The sequence below is a fragment of the Anguilla rostrata genome, chromosome 1 (genome assembly GCF_018555375.3).
Source record: "Anguilla rostrata isolate EN2019 chromosome 1, ASM1855537v3, whole genome shotgun sequence".
Lineage (NCBI taxonomy): Eukaryota > Metazoa > Chordata > Actinopteri > Anguilliformes > Anguillidae > Anguilla > Anguilla rostrata.
This window is the reverse complement of record NC_057933.1, coordinates 54,375,542-54,399,143: the sequence shown is the minus strand read 5'-3', so window position 1 is coordinate 54,399,143 and position 23,602 is coordinate 54,375,542. Positions and strand designations below refer to the sequence as shown.

General features: G+C 39.2%; 1 protein-coding gene across 4 annotated transcripts in view; it reads left to right on the top strand.

The window, feature by feature from the left end:
* The window catches only part of grik2 (glutamate receptor, ionotropic, kainate 2), a 193,701-nt gene that overhangs the window by 134,945 nt on the left and 35,154 nt on the right, over positions 1 to 23,602 (top strand). For all 4 annotated transcript variants that reach the window (XM_064342994.1, XM_064343002.1, XM_064343020.1 and 1 more), the window contains exons 12-14: positions 118 to 341; positions 8,046 to 8,164; positions 12,984 to 13,201. In XM_064342994.1, coding sequence (XP_064199064.1) covers positions 118 to 341; positions 8,046 to 8,164; positions 12,984 to 13,201 — 561 coding nt within the window. The remainder of the gene's footprint in view (positions 1 to 117; positions 342 to 8,045; positions 8,165 to 12,983; positions 13,202 to 23,602) is intronic.

Sequence of the window (23,602 nt, the reverse complement as noted above, 5' to 3'; positions counted from 1 at the left end):
TGGGACAGACTGTCTCATGTGTAAAGGGTCTGTTTTCTTAATTTGATTGCCTCTAAGGCATCCGGAGGAGCTGACTTACGACCCGTTCCCCTTCTTCTTTATGTTTTGTGTCGACAGAAAGCTGATCTTGCAGTGGCTCCCCTGGCCATCACTTACGTGCGGGAGAAAGTCATCGACTTTTCGAAGCCCTTCATGACGCTGGGGATAAGTATTCTGTACCGCAAGCCCAACGGCACCAACCCCGGGGTGTTCTCCTTCCTCAACCCGCTCTCGCCTGATATCTGGATGTATATTCTGCTGGCTTACTTGGGTGTCAGTTGTGTGCTGTTTGTCATAGCCAGGTAACATGTCAGTTTCTGTGACTTTTATATCTACGTCTATACGTATACGTATACATATATATCTATATTCTTCTTTTTTTTTGAGTGGAGGGGTTTAAACTCAACCTTTAACCCTTTTACACTAACGTTCTAATCCCCTTGTGAAGCAGATTCTGGCACTGGGTAGAATTGTGCTGACCTTTTCCCACTGCGATCTCCAGAACAAAAACAAAAATGTATTTATCTATTTTTTATGAATGCATTTGCTCAAAAAACCTCCACAAACCCAATGGTTTGCACATCCTGTCCTAATATTAGGACAGGTAATAAATAACTACTTGACCTTTGGTGACCTTATGTGACTTGGGAGGCCTGTAAACCTCACAATGTGACTGAGACACTGCCAGTATTCTCTCACCCATTTGTAGAATGCTTACTTTAATTTTGTTCCAGAGACAGGGCCTATTACATATTTCTAATTAGCAGCTGCATTTGCTTAAACTGACGTTTCTTATGTCAATATCAATATGAAAATATGAACAACATTTCAACATTTGAATATGTTGAATATATTAACCAAACATATTATATTGGATTCTTAAATATTATAATCCAAGTATTTTGTTGTTGTTCAAAATGAACAAATATATAATAACAACAACATAAAACAATACAAAACAAACAAAAAATATTCTATTCTGTATATTGTATCTAATCCTGTAGGATTTTAGAGTTTCATATAAAACTATGAGCCATTTGGGAATGCCAAAACACGGAGCCTGGATTGACATAATATGTAGTAAATAAAACTATTTTTGAGGCCTCAGTCAGCCCACAGTTTATATTTTCCCCTAAAGATTGTCAGCAAAATTCTCACCAGTGCAAGTCTCTGAAATCTCAATGCCAAGAAGAAAAAAAAATGCAAAGTGCCTTTCTCTGTGTGCGAAGCATGGTTTATTTAAACTAGTCTGTGGGTGACTGCAAACCGATCTGTCAGTGCCTCTCCCCTCCCCAAAACGTCCCCTGTGTGTGCTCTGCAGTTTGACAACTCGTAAAGGGACGAGTCCTCTCTCCTGGAATAATGGAGGCTGTTAACTGATTTTATTCTCCCCTTTACCCCATCTCACTGCACACTCTGCTACGGAGGAGATAATACAGCCCAACACAGCACAGACCTTACGAAAAGAGGCGTTAAATCAGCCAATCAGCCATCTCAAATGGGGGGGGGGGAGGAGACAGGAGAGGGAGAGAAAGAGAGAGAGAGAGAGAGGATGCCTGCATGTGCCTGTGCTTGTGGTGTTGAGCAGTGAGGGGAGAGTTTGCGTGTGCATGTGTAATGCGTGTGTGAGAGAGTTAAAAGAACAGTACTTGACGCATCGCAGACAAGGTTCCTCAATTCCCTCCCCTCTTGCTGTCACAAACATCTTCTCTGTCTTTTCTTTCCTCTTTTTCTCCTTCACCTTGCTTCAAATGTGCTTGGTCAGGGACTTTATGGGTGTCTGCTAGTGTCCTGCCAGTCACCGACACGATGGAAAGGTCTTTACTGTATTGTTTATTATTTGAACAGTAGCCTGCAGTGTAGTGGGAGAGAGATCCTGAAGATCAGACAGGAAACTGGCATCGTGGTGGGGAAAGACAGAGAGAGAGGGAGGGAGAGAGAGAGAGAGGGAGAGAGAGGGAGAGAGAGAGAGAGAGAGAGAGAGAGAGAGAGAGAGAGCGACTGGCTCACAGACAGAAAGTGTGATTAATTATAATTAGCAGTAACACGTTAAGCAGTTGGGCACATTATCTAAACCCGACTTTCAAATGCATGTCATCACAGCTCTTTACCCTGGAATAATTATGGCTCCCAAATCCACTCGGAACATAAATTCAAATGCACAGCGTAGCTACCACTACCGTTGATTGCTGATTGTTGACCAAGCAAAACATAATGAAAACAAAAAGGCTAGTGTATGTCACACATGCTCCAGCCTCTGGTCCTTTCTATTTTGCATTTTTAAGTTTTATATTGCTTAGCCTAGTGCAAGGCAGTGAATGTACAGGGGAGACCTAACTTGAGGATGAGAGAAACAGGTTGATGAGTTATCATATGCTCCAAGAGGAACCGTTTAGCTCAACGCGTAATGTCACATTGAACATCCAAAAAGATCTGTTCCACTGCTTTCACACTTTCTTCATTCTAGAAAGAAAGACAAACTCAAAGCTCATGCAAATGGCTTCACAAATCTCTGGGTCATATAGTGTGTGCAGGAATGAGCAAAGCTGCATTGTGTTAAAATGACTATTAAATTGGTGAGTGCTGATATGAAACACGTCCGCACTGATTTATTTGGAAGACGATTCATGAGCAGCCATTTCTGCTCTCGGAACGGAAATATTATGGGACTTCAGTCTATCCAATTGTCTTTTAGGGAACTGCTGAAACTATTAAAGTAAATGAACTTGGCATACCGTATCGCTTATACCATGTGGCTCTTCTGCCTTTAAACATTAGGACATCAAACAGTCTCAAAAGCTGTACTTTATAAATGAATTGGTTGATTGATGAATTAATTAACACGAGTGTTGGAGGTGACCACTGCCTCTCGCCTCTCTTCACACCACAGGTCGGTCCACCAATGTGGAGCAGAGACTTGAGCACTCGTTTTCATTTGCACCACAGTTCTATTTTGCGGTTCTCCCTTGCCATTTTGTTTTGATTTTGAGGTGGTTCCATGTAGAGTTCCATTTTATAGTTTTCCTTAGAGTTTTGGCTACATTTTTCTGATTTCGCTTTTAACTTTACCTACGGGTTTAGGTCCTAGAGTTTTAGAATTCTTTGAGAAATCTGCATCTTTAGCATTTGAAGCAAGGTGAGGAGAAAATAGAAAAGAAAAAGACAACCCTCTTGTTAACCCTAAAACTTTTGGGTAACCGTAACTACTTTCAGTTACAACCTGGGAGTTTTAGGGTTAATGCTCACTTTTTTCAATGTTACTGGCGATCACATGAGAGAGAAACAAAGCTGCAACTGTCATCTAAGTTGGTTCAGAATATGCACCTACTTTTTAAGTAATCTTAATAAGAAAGTTTTGGGTAAGTTGTAAGTATTTTCCCCTTCAATTTGTTTACCTTGTATTCATTTTATACAGATAAGAAAGTCACCTCCTTCAGCTTCCAGTTGCATGTCTTACTGTTTTCACATGAATATTTATTTGTCAGTGACAGAAACTTCCGAAAAAAAGATTGACACTGCAAAAAAGGAAACAGGTTTAAAAATGTGTTTACGTGTGAATGTGTGCTAATGAAAGTGCGTGCATGCCTGTGTATGCATGTGTGAATGAGTGCATATAATTGCTCATATATTTGTGTGTGAGTGCAAGCATACGGTTCTTCTATTCAGCTGTTTAGCAAACAGGAACATTTCTGATAGTTTCAGCTCATATCTAAAATATGTCAACTGTATGCTTAATACTGTACTATGTTTCTTCTATTCTGTGGATCAGGCGATCAGCCAAGTATTTTAAAATAGCTTTCTGAAGCAGGTATATGTTTTTTCCATGCTGAGGGTAGGAGGAGAATGAAAGCAGCTGGGTTTAGTTCCAGGCACGCCTCAAACTTGAGGAACTGGTATAATTAATTAGGCCGCTCTCATTTTGGAATGGTTATCTCTGAACACGAGGCAAATTATTTAATTATGCTTTGAGGATATGGTGGCATACCGGTGTTGAGGCTTTCTTCTGTTTATAATGAATGAAATCAGCCTGACACTTTGAACACTGTGGCAGAATACTGAATGGATTCAGGCAGCTGTTTTCTATTGTTTCTCTGATTGCATTGCAGAAACAGAAACATAGTAGCTGTGGACTGAGGCTGTAATTATTTATGTGGAAGGATATAAAAGGAGAAGAACAAAAAAAGACTAGGAAAAAAAAAACCCGCTAAGCTTATCGGGCGCTCGTAATTGCTCCATTGACCAGCGTGCAAGCTAATTGATTTGTGAAAGCTCCGGTGGAGCATTTAATTCTCAGATTATAGTTTTTTAAATCCTCTACACGGCGGGTCAACCTTGCACCCATTACAGTGGGTCAGAGGGGCCAGGTGGGTGATGAGAAGCTCAAACATGTCAGATCCCCCCTGCATTAACATAAAGAGCTGAACCCAGCAACAGGTCTTCAAGGGCACATTGCAATGATTGGTGAGGGCCTACGCAGGGCACGGCAGAGACGCACATCTGTCAGGAATCTATTTCATCATCAGGCATCTATTTCTCCACCCACCAGTATCCCCCCCTCCAACAACCTCCTCCACAATGTCAGACACAAGACTACAGCTGCGAGGGCAGTTTTCTACACTGAAATGTGTTGAATGGGCCTATTCCATTTAAATAAACATACTTTTATACCGTCTACATAAAAGCTGTGCTCCTTGGTTAACACCCACCCTGTACCAGCCCCCCACCCCCCTCACCCCCTTCCCCCCGATGCCACAAGGGGAAACTCTATCAAACACGGTTTCAGAAATTGAGAAACTTAATCATGAAAGGAGGACAAAGCTGCAGTCCTGTGCAGAGGACCCTGCATGCCGAGGAGAGGCCCGCAGTAATGTGCTTCCCATTGTCAACTTTAAAAACCCATTAAAAGTGAAAGAATCCTTTGCTCAGTTATTCCTAGTTTTTTTTTTTTTTTTTCATCAGTTAAAGCACGCCGGTGAATAGGAGATTGTCCCAGACGCTGTCTGCCTGCTCTCAATAGCCCGGTGTCAGAAGGATGTGGAGGTCTTGTATCATTTATTGTCTGCGCGGAATATGCTTTTCTAACGTGCGGGACTGAAAGTGATTTATGGTCTCACTTGCAGTAAGAGGAGAGCTCGGACGGATGATTAGTGCGTGAGGTTAACTCTGCTTTTGAAGGGCATGGCTGGCTGGGGCAGTACAGAGCAAACTGCCCAACCAAGGGCAACAATACGAGGACACCGCGTACCGCGTGTAGCTCAGACAGGTCCAGCGACAGGCCCCTCACTGAACCGTAATTGGGGCCGCACTCAGCTCTTAGTTTGGGTCATAATACTGAAAATAACCTCTTTCCGCTCATACATTTTTATTGTTGCCTGTCAATGTCGTATCAAACCGTTAAGTCTCATCTTGCGGTAAGGTGCACCAGGAAACTCAAAAAAAAAAAGATTCAAGCGATTTGTTTGCAATGTCGAAGCTAGTTGATTGGATGCTTCAACAGGAAACATTGAGAGTTTATCTGGCATGACGCCTGAGAAATTATCTGTCATGTTCCTCGTTACTGGAACGGGAGAGTCGTAATTGCGAACCGGCGGGAAGCCACCTGCAGCCTGGGGTTTGAATACAGCCCTTGACATCATTTTACAGTAAATAAATGTTGAAAAAACGCTCCTTCTGGGAGATCATTTTGAGTTGGAAATGAATTTTTATTCACAATCCTTGCTGTCACCTATAGGTTCAGTTTTAATTTAATGTAAAAAAAAAAAACAGCAAAACAAGTTTTTGTTTGTTTCTAAAAGTAAATAAATAAATAAGGCTTATATGAATACAGTGTACTCTCCTGAGTCTGACTGTTCTAGAACTTGAACTTCTTTTCAAGTACATGAAAGCCAGATATTAAGATTGAGTTTTAATATCTTAAAAATACCACCTGCAGAATTTGTGTCATGTTTTGTTTTTCAGGATCGAGTAGTAGGTTGAAATACACAGTTTGGATGACTTGAATTGTCTTTAAATAAAATGAATTAGAATTCTCCCACGGATGCTCAATTAATAGATATTTCCCTCAAGCTCTGCTTCTCAAAAGCACTCTTGTACATGCATTTTCCTGTCTTTGAAAACCAGGCTTGCATTTATAAATCAAACATGATCTTTGAAATGGGAAATGGTATTGCTGATGCCGAACCGACAAAAGCATTCCTGTTGAAAATACAGACATTTTTACACATAAATAGCCAGCTATTCAGAATGTAATGCTATTTAAATATCTCTATGGTGTCAAGTATCCTGTCTCCATACAAAATAAAAGAAGCTGTTAGTTTTTGATATGCTATCTCCACGCTGACCTTCCACAAACACATTCCCCCGCAGCACAGATGACCTGAGATAAAACAAGGTCAACTTAATTGTACACCAACAGCAGAACTGAGAGCCGCTGGCCGTGCGCATTACCTTGAAAATCGGATAAAAGGCATTTTCTAAAAGGGTACCATTACGGTGCTGCCCCCTGCAGGATGTAGCCATTCAGGCAGGTGGGAATGACAGCCCTCACACACCCATGCTTTGTAAAGGCCATTCTTCTCAAGCTGTAATCGGCTTTCGAGGCATTAGTGAGTGGCCTCAGGCCTCCCGCCTCGTGGACAAGTCCCGTCTTTATGAGGTAAAACGTCCACTAAATTCAATCTGGTTTGGACAACTAACAACCAAACAAACAAATGTGCTGAGAGACAGCCGTTGTGGTTCAGGTCTTCAGGATGGCTCTGTTCTGTATGTAGGACTTGCAAGTGAATGTCCAAACCTCCCTTACTATATCTGAATTTCTGTTTAGATCTTATATAAATAAACAGAAAGCGTCCACTGTTCTCAGAGGTGGAAAGTCCAGGGGTCAGAAAGTAAAAGTCCTGCCATGTGTTCCTTCCACCCATGAACTCAGCCAGCTGATTTTGCTAATTAGTTCCACCTCCTGGCTGAGTAATTGTGCTAATTCGTGAATCCAGACGATTGGAACAAAATACCGGGGAGGGCTTTTACTTTCTGAACCTTGATTTTTCACCTCTGCCTGCTCTCTGTAATCCCTTACTGCTGGGGTGTAAAGAAACATATTGTCTACAGAACTATGATATGGAGTACACATTATCGTCATTTGATTAGTAATCCTGTGGTGCTCGGCTCCAACCGTTTCCTCATCTCGCCACTCCAGCATGAGTGGAATTAGGTCATGCTGTTTAATTGTAGCCCAATCAACCTTTACTAATGTAATGTCACTTTTACTTAACATAAATAAATGAAAAATCTCTCTCTTCTCGTGTAACGTGAGCGGAGAGAAAGCCGCGTGTGTGATATGGTGTTCAGCTTATGAGAACCGAACATTTGATCTGCAGAATCGTAATGAGTTGGAAAGATTATCTGGATTGCATTCTCTGGAGTGACAAAGAGGGCCTGTTCAGGTTCCAATTGATTAAATGGCAGAATTAATTGCTTTTAATATAAACACGTCAATGTATGCCTTTGTCTAAGCAGGGAAGCTAATATTACTGAAAATTAAAAATGCCTCACCTACATTTTGCAATATGTCTAACAATCTAAATCCTAACAGACGATTATTAATGTATTAATATCAATATGTCCTAATAACAATATATCATACCTGCACTAGACTACTATAGACTATAGAATAAACAGCAAAAGCTATTTTTGTACGAAAGGACCTCTTTGTGCTGTGTCCTTCATCTTTCTTCACAACGTCATGAATGTCACGTTAGTGTTATTCTTGTGGTTGCTGTTCTAGTCATTGTTTCCTGTTGTCGTCATCAATGATTTAACCTCTTTTTCTCCCCTTGTTTCTGCAGGTGAACCGGGCTTATTTTTCTTGTTATTATTATTATTAGTGGTAGTTGTAAAAGCTGTTTTATTAGTGTTATCTGTAGTCGTATTATGTGTATTGCTGCCATGATCTCTGCTGTTGTTTTCTATTTCTAAACTGTTGTGTTGTTTTTTGTCCATTGCCACAGGTTTAGTCCCTATGAGTGGTATAACCCTCACCCGTGCAATCCCGACTCAGACGTGGTGGAAAACAATTTCACCTTGCTAAATAGTTTCTGGTTCGGAGTTGGAGCTCTCATGCAGCAAGGTACACGCTTCAGCCTGTTCTCCCTTGGTGGCACATGTCCCACTCTTTTGCTGGGGGTAAAACTGCTCTTGGCAAGGCCAAACCGATGCATGGGCGCCTCTGTGCATGTAGCCAGATGCAGAACGTTCCTGCGAGAGAGAGAGAGTGAGAAAGAGAGAGAGGGAGAGTGAAGGATACAAGAAGAGAAAGGGGAGAGAAAGAGAGAGAGAGAGAGAGCAGAGGGTGGGACTGATGGGTGTATGTGTTTGAAAGGCAAAAACTTAGTGAGTGTGTGTGTGTGGAGTGTATGCCATGGGTTGAAAAGGGTAGCAGAGAATTTAGGACTCACCACCTTGCATGCCACCTTCATCCGGTCGTCTTCCTTCTCACAGATCCCCTACTGATGGCACAGGTAAGTAAGTCCCCCCCCCCACACCCCACCCCCCCAACACTACTGGTCAGAACGAGAGAGGAGCAGTGTACTGCCTCTAAGCTTGTCCTCCTTCTCCTGTTCTCCTCTGTGACCTGATATCACGTCTTCTCAACTGGTCTGGGCCCTGGGATTGAGAACGGTCCTATCAGGCGTTGTTGAAATGAAACAGGGGGATTTCATTCTACAGCTCATGCATCTTAAAATGTGCATGCCAGTGAGATATGTTGCATTAACTTTAAAAAAAAAAGCATTGATATATATTTATATATATTTTGGGTTTCTTGGCGATGCAACATATTTGAGGTTTGGTCGGGGGGCAGCGGTGGGTATGTAGGGTCTGGCATGGTCAGTTTTGCGTTTGAGCTGCCTCCCTCGAATGGAATGGATCGCGGAAAGGACTGGTCAGCCGTGGCACGTTGATGACAAAGCAGTGCCTGCAGATGCACCTGCAAAATCTGACCGTTTTTACTCATTTTGCTGGTTGTGGACACCAAAAGTGTGCGGCCGGGAACGATTTATGACACTTTTGTGCATGCCTGCAAGAGGAAAATGATGCATGGTCAAATGATTATGTCTTTCAGAATTTTAATATTTTTGTACTGATATTGAGAAGGGGTATGACCAGACTAGATTTTGATCAGTTGATTATATTTTTAATTAAAGGTTTAATCTGCTACAATACCTTTTTTTAATTTGATGGATTGAGGATTCATTTCTAAAATTGTTTCCTCCCAATAAATTGACCTATCCAAAATGTACATTTGTATTTCTGTTATCATATTCCATTTCCTATATTCTATTATGGAATGGGTTGTCAGACTCTTAACTTGGCTTGGATAATTTGGTTTTGCCATAAACATTTTATTTCCCGGTTTGTTTTGTTTTTATACTGGTGCTTGGAATTCTAGGACCTCAGACCCCAAATGTTCACTGTGGGGGTAATTCAGGATGAGCCAGGGTGATTTTGGGTGAGTCAGAGATATTTGGAAAAATCAGGGTGAGTTTGGTGGGTCAGGGCAAATCAGGACTATTGTGAGTTGGTGTGATTTACGATTCAGGGTAAATTAGGGCTTCGGGAAAATCAGGCTATTGAGAAAACGTGGAGTCATCAGAGGAACAGGCCCAGAGGCTAGAGGAGGACACTGTTTCTCTCGGCATGAGGCCCCCGACCTCACCTCAGCATCTGCACAGACCTACACTGTAGAGAGGCTCCCTGTCCATGGCTTGCTCACCCCCAGAAAACTGTGGGATGGTGTGTTTGGACGTGACGTTACCTTGGGTACATGACAGTCAGCCCCAACCAGGCTCTGTTTCGGGTGGCGGGAACTGGTACCACTCTCTCAGGTTCATGGGGTAAGGCAGGAGCTGGTCAATGTCACATTTGCTCTTTCCCGGTTGCCATGGGTTACAGAACTGTGAATTTAAATATTTATTTTATTTTGTTTGTTAATTTAGTTTTTTTATGCTATTGTCTAAGAGCAGTGTGGGCTGCAGGGCATCATGGGTAATTGTGTACTGGTTGTTGAATCATGTCTAACTGTGCACCTGGCTGGGAGGAGTGAGTGATGGGAGCCACAAAGTCTCTCTTTTTCTTCACAGCGTTCTGGGCAGAAGTCTGGAACTGGAGTTGGCTGTCATGTCCAAGCTCTTTTTCCCCCGAGCGGTGGGGACGCAGAATGAACGGACTGTGCGAAAGTTAGGGCGAAGCAAGGCTGTCTCGAGAACCGACGTCTCACAGCATGGAATATTCAGAAAGGGAAAAAAAGAGAGAAAATATAATCGCATATCTTTCCCACAGTCCTTTGCCTTTTGCTTCAAGACTGAATGTGCAAGATGACAACTTAAATCGGCTTCTGTTTGCTTGACACAAACACCCGTGACCCACCTCTCACTCACAGCTCCTCCTGTTCCTCTCCTTCCCCTTCCTGACTCCGCCCACTTCTACACACTGCTTCTTCCTGCTCCAATCACATTTCCTCATAACTCTTGCATGATAATACAATTGTGACGATGGAATCACTTTTCTGGGCCTTTTATGAATGGACCTGAGGAAATATAGAAATTATATTTTGTTCAGTTGTTTTGTCCCAACACTTTGTTTTTGTGTTTGGGGAAAGCTTTTGAAGTTTGGGAATCAAAATGACAAAATGTTTCAATTCAATTTTCTTGCAAAAATTTCAGATTATTCATTTATAAAATATTTGTCAAATATACATAAAAACTATCATATATATATATTTTTTTTTTTATATATACATTTTTATTATTTTTAAGTTAAAAATGCATTGAGAATTTATTTGCAGATAGGTATATGCAGGTTTTATATTTCCAACTCCCGTAAAGTAATAAAGGGGCAGCTGAAACTGCCCTTTTATTACAGCGCCAAATATAGTGATGATTCGATATAGAATCAGGTCAGACTTGTGGGATATTATTATTTAACAAACAGAACAATATCCTTGATTATTTATTTATTTATTTTTTTGGGACAAAACTTTGGACAAATAGGGGACACATTTAATGTACTGCAGACAATTTTAAACTTCCCAGAGATATATATGCAGTATATGGCACCAAGTCTGTGAATTTTATTTTTGTCTATCTAAAACAAGAAAAAAAGAACTGTGTCATGGACAAGCAACTCCAGCCAGTACTTATTGCACAGAATAGAGGGTTTGGTCAGGCACTGCAATAGGAGTTTAATAATTTCCATTCAATTGGAATAGGACTTAATTTTTTTTTTTTTTAAGAATAACAATAAATAAATAGAAAAAATAATAAAATACAGTATATCTTATCATACTTTGTCAGATTGCAGACTTTATTGACTATTTCTGACATAGTCGGTTTCATGAGTTCCAAAACCTGTAAAGGTAGTCCCTAAATGATAGGAGATTGTTATTGAATGAGCACGCAATACTATGATGATATAATGATTATAAAGAGAGGTCCAGCATTACAATGAATCTATATTTTGAGTTATATCATGGTGGTGTTTTAATACTCACTAATTATCATTTTGATGCTGGTGATATAATAAGGCCTCAACTTAAGGTAGAAATATGGGAGTAATTAACTCAAATGGACATATTATGTCAAGTTAAACTGCTGTAGGATTCAACCAAACAATCAAACACAATGAGGATTATCTGAACTAATGTGTGACACCCTCATAAGGGTCCTGTGGCATTGCAGTTATGTTATCCTTGGGACGACAAAGTGAAACAGCAGTGTCAGAACGTTGGGTGTCTGAGATGTAAATGTAGTTTCTCTACACACACACACTGAATGGCAGGAGATTTTTGCATTTTGGGGCTTGTTAAAGCCAACAGTTCACCCTACCCTGCATACAAATGGCGAGTTCAATGAGTCACTCATGAGACAATTATGAAGTGCCCCATCTAATCCCTGTGTCCAGGTAATGCAAATTTGCTCTGTCTGAATCAATCTGAATAAATTAAACATAGACATGTAAATGCTGTACCGAATGCCTTCTAATCATCTTTCACACCTAGTTTTACAAATTAAAAGACTTCGTCCATAGTTATATGCATTAATAATTACTTGAGGAGAAAGGTACTGCCAACCACATGTCAAAAAATATCTCATAAATGAGACTCTTAATCATTACATAGCTTGTATATACAAAGCCTTCTTAAATAATTGTCTTTAAAATTTACACTCACACAGTGAGTTAGGCAGTCACTAAAATTATAGCATGAGATGAATATTATATCTCCAAGGTAGTAACAATGAGAATGTGAATATCTCTACCACATCAATGACATTGAATAAGTAAACGTCATCCCAGTCATCACTGGAGCTCAATATTTACACCTGATCTACAACAAGAGACTGTAGTCTGTATATGAAAAAGGATAACACCTGAGTTGTATGATTTAACCTAAAAATAAAATTGAATTTCCTCCTACCAAAGTGAGGCAAACATCTTTCCTTGTGTAAAATATTCCCACTGAATCCTGATAACAAACTAGTAGATATTCCCTGTTGTGGAGTGGGAGTGAGGCATTGTAGGATGTGCAAGTACATCATTATTATTTTATTTATTTTATTTTTATTTGTATTTTGGTGAGGGTTGCAGATAAACCCTCTAACCCCTATAGCCCTGGATCTCCTTCAGATTTTTTGCATACTAGCTTGGCAAGATTATGATTATGATTTCTGTTAGAACTCAGTGGGGGGGTTACTTGCAGTACACAGTTAGCTTGTTTCAGCTTCCATCATCTAGCCTGGTCTATCTCGACAAAACCCAGCCCTGCCCTGCGCCTCTCTGTTGGGCACTGTGTCCAAAAGGAAGTGGTGGTGAATCCCACGCGAATCTCCTAGCGATGTAACCGATGGGCGGTGGTGGCGGTTGACGTACCTCTCTGTGCTCCTTTCTACCAGGTTCTGAGCTCATGCCCAAAGCTCTTTCCACCAGGATTGTAGGCGGGATCTGGTGGTTTTTTACGCTGATCATCATCTCGTCCTACACCGCCAACCTGGCCGCGTTCCTCACTGTTGAGCGCATGGAGTCGCCAATCGATTCCGCCGATGACCTCGCCAAACAGACTAAGATCGAGTATGGCGTGGTGGAAGATGGGTCAACTATGACGTTCTTCAAGGTGGGTAAAAATGTTATGTGAGTAGGTGAGAGCTCTTGTGGGTGTTAGAGACTGAGCTATTCCTGTTTTGTCTACAGTGAATGATTCCATGACGCAGTAATGTTCCTCACTCTCAATAAGATTTTTGTGTAACCAATAGTGGGCAAAAGTACACTAATATGCTACTGCCATTTGTACTGCCAACTGAAATTACAGTAAAACCACCTCAGAGTTATGGACTGATCAGTCGAGTGAACAGGAATGAAACTAGAGGTTACATTATCACGCTTTCTACTATTGATAATGCATAAAATAGGCTTTAAACCAAGATACTCACATTTTGAATTAATGAAAACCCAAAATGCTATCCCAAGAAAAGTGAGAGACAGAGCCCCCCACTTCATGACATACAGAGCAAGAGTGCATATATATACGCATATATACAGCACATACGGCCACATCTTTATTTTAACATTGCAGAGCTGTATCTTTCCTCCATTTTGCTGTCAGAATTCAAAGCTAAGGGGTGTATTGTGGCATCGCCTGGAAGGCACCACCCATATGCTCATTGGGAGTTGCCATGTCAGTAGTTAAAATCCATCCACATGACCTTTGTTACATGTCTCTCCCTCTCTCTCGTACCCCATTCTTCCTGTCTCTATACACCAATCCTGTGCATGGATTCTACGCTACTGTAGGCTTTCACGCTAACCCTAAAAAAGCACACCTCATTCAACAGCAAGAGATCTTGTTGAGCTGCTAATAGTAGGGCCAGGTATGACAGATTATGGTTAAAATGAAAGCCTACAGGATAGTAGATCTCCAGGAACAGGGTTTGTTACCACAGCCATACGCTGTAAAGTGAAAAAGCCGCTGCTTAATTTAGCTGGATAACATGAACATAGCCTATAAGCCACAAGGTGAAATCACACACACACACCAGCAGCCGAAATGAACTTGAGGTTCTTGTTAATGAACAAGCCATTATTGTAAGAAGAGCATTTAAAAGGGAGTGTGCTTTTAGAGACTGGCACAATATTTTAAGGCACTTGTACAATTGTCTTTATGAGCACTACTGATTTAGTCATGAGATAATTATTTACCTCCAGCAATTAATAGTCTAAGAGCGAATGATACACGCACTGCATTGAGCTCTGTTTCCTTACACTAGTGCATTTTTATACTGTCTTGGCAACGCTGAAAATATAATAATATACTTTATTGTTCATTTGTTTCGTACATAACGTGCAATGCAAAGTGCTTCACGTTTTAGGACAAGAATACAAGTAAAATAAATTCAAGAAACAGGATACAGGATTACACAATAAATACAGTAGTAAAATGAGGAAATTCAACCAAGACAGAGACAAAAATATCAGAAATAAAATTGGCTATCATTAAAGCAAAAGAAAATATGAAAATGGAAATATAAGTAAAGCCACAGGATAGCCTACCGAGCAATCAGTAAAGAATACCTTGCATTCAAAAGACATATCATTGTGTTCATATCTGTGTGTTCAGCAAGGGTGAATCTTAATGAAGGTTTCCATGCAGGTAAAGATATAATTTGCCAGAGGGTTTCACAATGGTAATATTTACATAATCACTTATAAATGTTTTCATAGCGTTTCCAAATGTCCTGTGAGGTTAAGCACTAACTCAGTTTAAGTACATTTCTTTGTTGAAAATGTAGAATTTAAATTAGGTGGATATGTATTGGCAATGTATTTTTATATTTGACTTTGACCTGCTGCCAGCTGCTTTTGTAGCTGCTGTCACATTCGCTGAAAAATAATATAATTTTACATTTCATGGTGGTGACATATCAGAAAGCAAGTGAGTGAAAGTCATTTTGGCCACTCTGAATGTTTTATTTGCCTGTTAGGATTGCTTTCTCTTGATGAGTTCTTGATCTTTAGAGGTGAAAAAACATACCCTCACCTGTGTTTCCATACTTTTGTGATCTACAACACCAAAACAAAATTTAAAAAACAACATAGTTTACATTTATAAGAGTTTGAAAAATATTGCTTTTCAATTTCAACATCACGTAATCCCAAAAAGGTCAGCGTCACCTTCCTTTGTGTCTATATAAGTATGATTATGTTTTTGGCAAGGATTCATCTCCCCTTTAAAGCAGAGTGGGTGCACATGTGTTTCAATTGTTGAGATGATTCAATCTTAGATTAACAAATCAAATTGTAATTCATGTTTGTGAAACAGAGTAAGCCTGAATTTAATTCATTAGATAGTTTGATAAGATACGCATCAAATTATTCTCGATTGTTTAAGCAATGTATGTGAAATAGGGCCCAGCGCCTTCATGTTTTCGTTTCTGATTCTTTGTTTAGAATCTTAAATGCTTTACATCCTCATAGTTAAATTCACACATCCGTGCAGGTTCAGTGACATACCAAATGTTCTCTTTTGAGCCAGATGGCTGGGAAATCTGGCTTGTTTAAGCAGCTACTGCCAATTATTACACCCCTGGATTTTTTTCTTTTTTCACCAATACATTCACACACACACATTTGTATATTTTCACACAGGCCCAGAGACACATACACACACACAAACATCCACTTGCTTGCGTAATTATATATATATAAGAATATAAATAAGTCATTATGTTGTTTTTGGTTTTCATTAGAAATTGTACACCATAAAATATGTACAATTCAGAAAGACACCTAACCGTCATTATGCACTGCGCATTATTGATTCTGCTCTGACTTGTCACATCCAATCAGTTCTCTGAATTCTTCAATTTCCTGCAGAGTCAACAACATGTCAAAATAGTCTACTAATGATTAAGACACCATCAAACCATGGTCAGTTGTAAATGATCATTCTTTGGTTCTTTATTTTGTTGTACTTTCTGCTTTGCACATTTTTAATTCACTTTATTAAAAAAAAAAAACTAAAAAAAAGAAAAAAAAATGTTTTACTCCAAACCGGTCTTCACTCCAAATGCTCACTAAACTCTCTCTTCATTGGGGCAGATTAGCATTTTAGTACCTTTCAAGATGGAGGGATTACGTCTGCCAGCTCAGTCCTGACTGGCCTTCCAACTAAGTATGCCTGAGAAGAACCAAATAAGTACACCAGAAAAGAGGGATTGATTTTGAATTAGGCTCAAGGTTATCCATTCGTTTTTCTGTTGTGGAAAAAAAAATCTAATTACCAATAATTATCTCTAGATTAGTGTTGGACCTTTGGATTGTGTTGGAATAACCTTTGTTTTGTGTTATGCAGCACTGGGGTTTCATCAGTCAGGTTCAGCCGTACTCCTGTACTATCCATCCATTTTTTTCCAAAAATGGCTCAGGGATTTCTCATATCCTCAGGATTCTCAGCAGATGGGCTCCTTAATCTCCCGTTCATTTCCAATTAGCATATTATATTGACCAATTAGGTCCCAACAGCGTGTCTAAAGTCATCAGCATTGGGTACTACTGTCATACATAGTACAAGGCTACTACAGTTGTTGCCCTAGCAACCATAAATGGATCTGCCATTGCTCAATCTTTGGAAATTATGAAATGGTGTAATGGGTAATATTCTTGTAAAACAAATGTATTGAGAAATACTACAAGCAGTAATGCTTCCGGGGCTTTCACACCGATTCTGGCACTGAACACATTCCATTCATTTTCTATGTATAGGGCATGCAGCGCATGATTAATGCAGCCTGGCGAGTGGCGGGGTACTTTCGTCATTTCTGTATTCACATTGAATCTACTCCGCCCTTATTCTATGCAAATGATTGCAAAACCAGGCTCAAACTTTCAAACTAGGCACAGCGAAACAAATATAAATCAAGATTCAGCAACTGCATTGTCTGTTTCAGCACAGATGTTTTCAGAAATATATTTTAGCGGACTGTTCAGGTGGAATAACTAAAGGTTTATCAACGTTCTGCCATATTGTTCCGGTTTTGGAAACAGAGCTGAAACCAAGGATGCAGTGCATCTATCCAATCAAGTGCTGGCAGTGTTTCGTGGTAGGGTATGTCACTTGTTCGTATTGATTCCATAGAGGCATCTATTCGAAGGAGCCCTCCTAAATTATACAATAATAATAATAATAATAATAATAATAATAATAATAATAATTCTTAACGATAACAATGTATCTTGTTGCATATTTGAAAACATTTAACATATATAACAATGCATTAGGATTGTTAACATACATCACATCAGCTGACACACTGACCTGGGTTTTTTCTTCACAACCTGTTTGTAAATAATGACCAAAAGTAATGTCACAAACCTCTAAGAAGAAAAAAAGTCAAAGCCAAAAGTCAAATGTTTATTTAACCCAAGCAACTACTGTGTCTTTATTAACTGTGAGGCTCATCTGTTGGTAAATGAAGTATTATGTAGTGGCTAAGAATCATGGACTTGAACTAAATAGTTCAAATATTGTTTTGTTCTGCACAATGGGGGGTTATGGGGGTGTGTGGGCAAAAACCAGCAGTTTCTATTATTATTGACTCATATTTGTTCTGGATAAATACACATCTAATGATATCTAATTACATAAAAGCCAGTGCGGGATACTCACAGAAAACTGCCTAAAATATCATTTGCTCGTTTTTTTTTTGTTTGTTTTTTTTTTTTTTCCAGCTCTGTCACAACATCCCCACAGACTATCTACAGTAACACTGAATTATTTAATAACTGCAACCACTGTGACTCACTTATTATCTAATAAAATCACATCTGATTAGGGCCCCGATGATGCTGCTGCCTTCGATTTGCTTCTCTTTTCCCATGATGCCAGATGATGTAGTTAAGGGTTTGGGGGGTGCGGGGCACAGGATACACAGAGATTAGTGCTCCTCCATAGGGCGCCTGTGTTATTTTCAGATTTCAGAAAGGACTGGGATTATTGTTGTTGTTACTCATTTGCATTTTTCCTAGAATAATGATAAATGAAAAGTAGATGAGTTATTAGAACAAAGAGCATGGAGCATGCCAGAGACGAGAGGAAGATCTGTTGGCGGTGTGGGAGATAGAAGGGGGCTCTTTTGCAATTCGGCCCCCAGGCTCTCTTGGTCCCTTCCACTTCCTGCCTCGTGCACCAGAGCTGCCGTCTCCAGTAATGAAGTGCCACGTTTTTCTCCTTCAGCGGGGGGAAATTCCCCCGAGATGACCACGTCCATATATCTGTCATGATTGTTATGAGCAATAACCGTCAGCACTCTCCGAACGACTGGTCTCAGTTCAGCCTCTGTTCTCCCTCCCTCATCTTTTTAACTTGCATTCCTTCAGTTCTGTTTGGCGAAATTTGAATCAAATATATGACGCTAGAAAAGAACTAATAAACCAAGGTCACAAGTATTGTATTGCGTTTGTATTAGAATGTTATTGAATGATGAATATATCAAGTATATTTAACAAAATAGTTTGATTTATATTGGCTAGCCCCACAATTCCCCCTTGCCTTAAGTGGCATGTGCCATGACAGAATAACTGCAGTGGTTGGTATAGACAATAGAGTAACAGTGTGAATATAATTTTTTTCATTGTACTTTCATTGTAGTTCAATATTTGAATGAACTTTTAACATTTATAAACCAGTATCCTATTATGTTAAAACAGGAGAAAGTGTAATTAAATGTTCTGATTTCAGTCAAATCTGCTAGAAACTAGCACTTTAAACATGAGCAAAAATACAGTTGCCAGTACTGTGCTGCAGTATATATTTATGTATACTGTACACTAGTTACATCGCACTTTACTCTGTCAGCCAATTCATATGAAGTGGCATCTGCAAGTGGATTTTAGAGCCTTTGCCATTTGGATGGAGCTTGTTATTTCAAATTCAGCAGGGAATGTGAGAGTTTAATTCTAGACAAAGTTTAAAGTTTCAAGTGACTGTAAGAATTGGCAACGCTGATAAAAAAAGAATTCAAGTGGTGCCTATGCCATGGCAATGCTTCCTTACCCACTCTGCTTTTTGAAATGGCAGTTTAATTTCAGACAAAATGTCCTCACCACATGATGGGTCAGTGGCGGTGGCCATAGTAATAATACAGTGTGGATATCATCATCCTTGTGTGATACATTTGTTGAGAGTGGTCATAAGGTTTTTTGTCATAGATTTGGTGGGACGGTGGAGGGTGGTCATGATGTGGTTTGTCATGATGAGTATATAGTAACAGATTTGGTGGGACGGTGGAGGGTGGTCATTATGTGGTTTGTCATGATGAGTATATAGTAACAGATTTGGTGGGACGGTGGAGGGTGGTCATTATGTGGTTTGTCATGATGAGTATATAGTAACAGATTTGGTGGGACGGTGGAGGGTGGTCATGATGTGGTTTGTCATGATGAGTATATAGTAACAGATTTGGTGGAAAGGTGGAGGGTGGTCATGATGTGAACAGGAGCTGGACAGCAATAATTAAAATGATGCATTGTATGTACCACACACATTTGTGAATCTTTTCATTTTGGGTACATCTGCTGTGCACATTTTTATAAAGCAGAAGTACCTACATTTTATGTGCACGACTAAAACACTGAAACAGAGTACTGCAGTGTGTGTGTGTGTGTGTGTGTGCGCGCGCGAGAGAAAGAGAGACAGAGTCTGTTAGGGATTCATCTGGTTCGAGACAGTATTTTTATATGCAAAGACAAAGAGATGTGATCGTTTCTTGGTGAATATGTATCTGTATTCTTTGAGTTTTGGCCAGGGGTTGTGTTTTTGTTGCATCACTATCTCTCTCCATTAACGGAGAGAGGACAAATGGCAAAAAAAGAGAATTAGGAGTGTGATTTGCTGAAGGACATATCTGTCTGGGTTTCACAGCCAATTGAAAGAGAAAGCATGGGTCTTTTATGTGACACAGGCACCCTCACTTGTTCACAGTCAGGCGTCTCTGTCCTACTCGCTGTTGCTTATTTCTGTCGGATAAATTGATATTTCTTCCTCAAGGGTTTTGAAATCTTTATTCTTGTTCTGTGTTTGACCACTACATAAAATAAAATTGATAAGGTCACAATACAAAGCCTGTTCCTATAATTGGACTTAGCCAGCCATGTGAAAGTTAGCTAACTTATCATTAGTGGTTCGGAATTTCATTATTTGCTGAGGTCCTACTGTAGCTCTTCATGAGAGTTATAGACTTTGCCAGCGAGCAAGTTAATACCTCTGTATTCTTCCTTGCAGCTGCTAGCAAATTAAAAACAAAATTATTTTAGAATATTTATCAAGCGTTTTATTATGTCATTACATAACTGTAGAATACATGCAAGACAGCAATCTTTCTAGACTTTCTCTGGGAATTTGACAAAATTAGTAAGCACTAGGCAGATTGCTTGTTAATATAATCACTGAGGACTAACTATTATGCAGAATAGTTGTGTTAAAGCATCACAGTTAATACTCTGAAAGCAAGTTTGTCTGTATCTTAATGGTCATATGCCTGGATTTTTACAGCTGTTTTTGGACAATGTCCGATTTAAGCCCCACCCAGTTTTCAACTAAGCTTCTAAGAACTATGTAGTAAAACCCTCAGATATACAAACCATTAGGAAATGGGGGTGGTTCAAAACTGCATGCTTGCATTTCTCTAGCCTTATGGTGTAACAGGCGTCTATTTTATAGCTATGAATATTTTAATAGTTTTATAATTAATAATTTTAAAAAAACCACAAGCATCATCTCCTGATAACATTAATTTGTTCTAAGTTGGGTTTCTAAAAGTTGCAGTATAGTAAGATGCAGGGTAATACAATGTGGCATAATAATAACCTGTCTGTGGTTAACAACTGTAAGCAAAAAAATAATAAAACATAAAACATTACAAACTAAGTTCAAATATCATGAATAATGTAAGAAGGATCCCATTAGAACATTGATTTTCTCTACATTGGCTTTCTGAAAAACAAAACATAATAACTTGTCTGTAGCTGACAACGTTTTAAAAAAAAATCTACCTGTCTTGCATTATCAAAAAAAAGAAAAAAAAGAAAAGAAAACATTATACACTGATGAAAAGTCATAAAAATGCAATATGTGAGTTGATTACAGAGAAGTAGAAAAATACTGGCCAAGAAAAGAACTAGATAGAAGGATAAATAAATTGGATGGTGAATTCAAAGGAAGCGAGGCATGATTGTAACGGTAACAGACACAGCGTCAGTGAGGAAACATAAGAGAAATTATGATCTGCGAGTTGGTAGCTTCTAACTATCTAGCTGAACCTAAATTTCCACTAGTTAACTAATAAATGCATTCATAAATGTTTCTATAAAATGCATTATTGTTCACAAGAAGGTACTGCTATGCAATTATACCTAATATATAAGGTCCACTAGCCCTAATTTAAGGATAGAGAACCTTATCTGAAGCTGTGAGTTTCAAAATATTAGGCAAGTGCTTAAACCTCTAGATGGGGTAAAACCTTGTTACTTGCATTACAAAAAGAGAAGAGAAAACTTGCAATAATACATCAAAAACACCTTTTTTCCTCAAGCTTTGAAGCATCTTTCTCTCATTATGGCACAAATAAACCCATATCAAAAAGTCTCCTCACACACACACAATTGGCACAACCTCTCTTCTTCAGACAAAAACTGCTCAGGGTCTCTGTTCTTTGGGGCCACCCACTTTTGTTTTCTGATGAATCAACACCAAAACGATCTGCTTGAGGTTTTTGCTGATCGCAGCACTTGGCATCTGAACCATTTCTCTTCTGCCCTTCAGCCATTTCTTCTATTAAAAACAAAAGTCAAAAACAAAATGCATGTATATATCGTCAGAAATTTTGTCATCAAAATTTTTCTACGTGAAATGATATTATTCATGCAAAAAGTCTTTGTTTTGGCTTGTATACTTTATTTCAAATTACTGATGGTCACATAATGTCAGTTCCGGAACAAGGCCACTCCTCAGATACTATTAAATTCTTCAAAAACTCATTGGATGGCACTTCACCTTGTAGCAGGACAAGAGAATTTTTTCTAAATACATGCATTCCCAAAAAGGTTTTAAGGCAAAAACTATTAGAGAAGGACTTGAACCCTTTGACATAAGGTGGACATAAAACTCATACACAATATAACTGCTATCACAAGATAACATAAAAACTGATGTCACGGTAAAAGTTATTACAGATATTATGTCATATTTTGATATGACAGCTTATGTCACATGCCAAATTTAGGTAATTGTGCTGAAGCTAAAGTGTTATGACAGCTGTCATGACATGGACTTAATGACACTATTGTAAGCAGACGGAAATTGTATATATAAGCATTCTTGACACTTTATGGTGAAGAGTGTAACAATGTCATGGTCCTTGAAGCTGTAGGAGCCATGACATGTGATAACACATGTTTACATGGCAGCTTATGCTCGCCATATTTAGGCAACTGTAGTTAACCTAGTTGTGGCCCAACTGTTCATACGCTGTCATGTCAATTTGCATTATAACATGTTATGGGCCCTACAGCTTCATGGCACATAACATTATGTTGTTTGTCAAAGTGTTTGTCAAAAGAGTGTTTATGTCTTTCTCTTCTTGATGCTTATGACAGCTATGAATTCCCAGTCATGACAGCCTCTCTTAGCACCTATGGTTGAGCTAGCACATGTAGCTAAATGTGGCAAGTGACGTAAGCTGTCAGGTCAACATGCGACATAAAATCTGTCATAGCATTTACTGATAAAAGTATTGATAGTTTTATGTGATTTGACATAAACGGATGTCATCTTAATGGCATTTTTTGACAGATGTTATATCATGCATATGACATCAGCCTTATTTCAAAGGGTTCAAATGAAGTTACAAAAAACTTTGTAGATTGAAATAAAAATATGTTTTTGAAACTAAACTGTAACTAAAACGAGCACACCTGCTTTTAAAACTGATAACAAACTGAATTTGAAATAAATAAATAAAAACTCATTAAAAATGGGATGTTATCAAATCTGATGGCACACATGTTTCGTGAATGAGGCACAGTGTCCCAAACAAACTGCTAAAGCAACCAAGAAGTTTTTCGGGGCTAAAAAGTGGAATGATCTTGAATGGCTTAGTCTACCACCTGTCCTGAATCCAACTGAACATGTGTTTCACTTGCTGAAGACAAGACTGAAGGCAAAGTGCCCCGGAAACAAACAGGAACTAAAGATTGCTGCAGGACAGGCCTGGCAGAGCCCAACTAGGGAAGATACCTAGCACTGGGTAATGTCTATAGGTCGCAGTGGATAAATCTGGATAAATCTCTCCCACACTATCATGAATAAGAGTAGAACGGTTTCCTGTATAATCAGTGTCTACCCTAGAGGGCACTGGTGAGCAGATGTGAGCTTTCATATCTTCTGATTAGAGCACAGTTATCGTTTTGATACAATCTGGCCATTGTTGCCTGCTACAGCCCCCAACGTTGTGCAAAGGGGTTG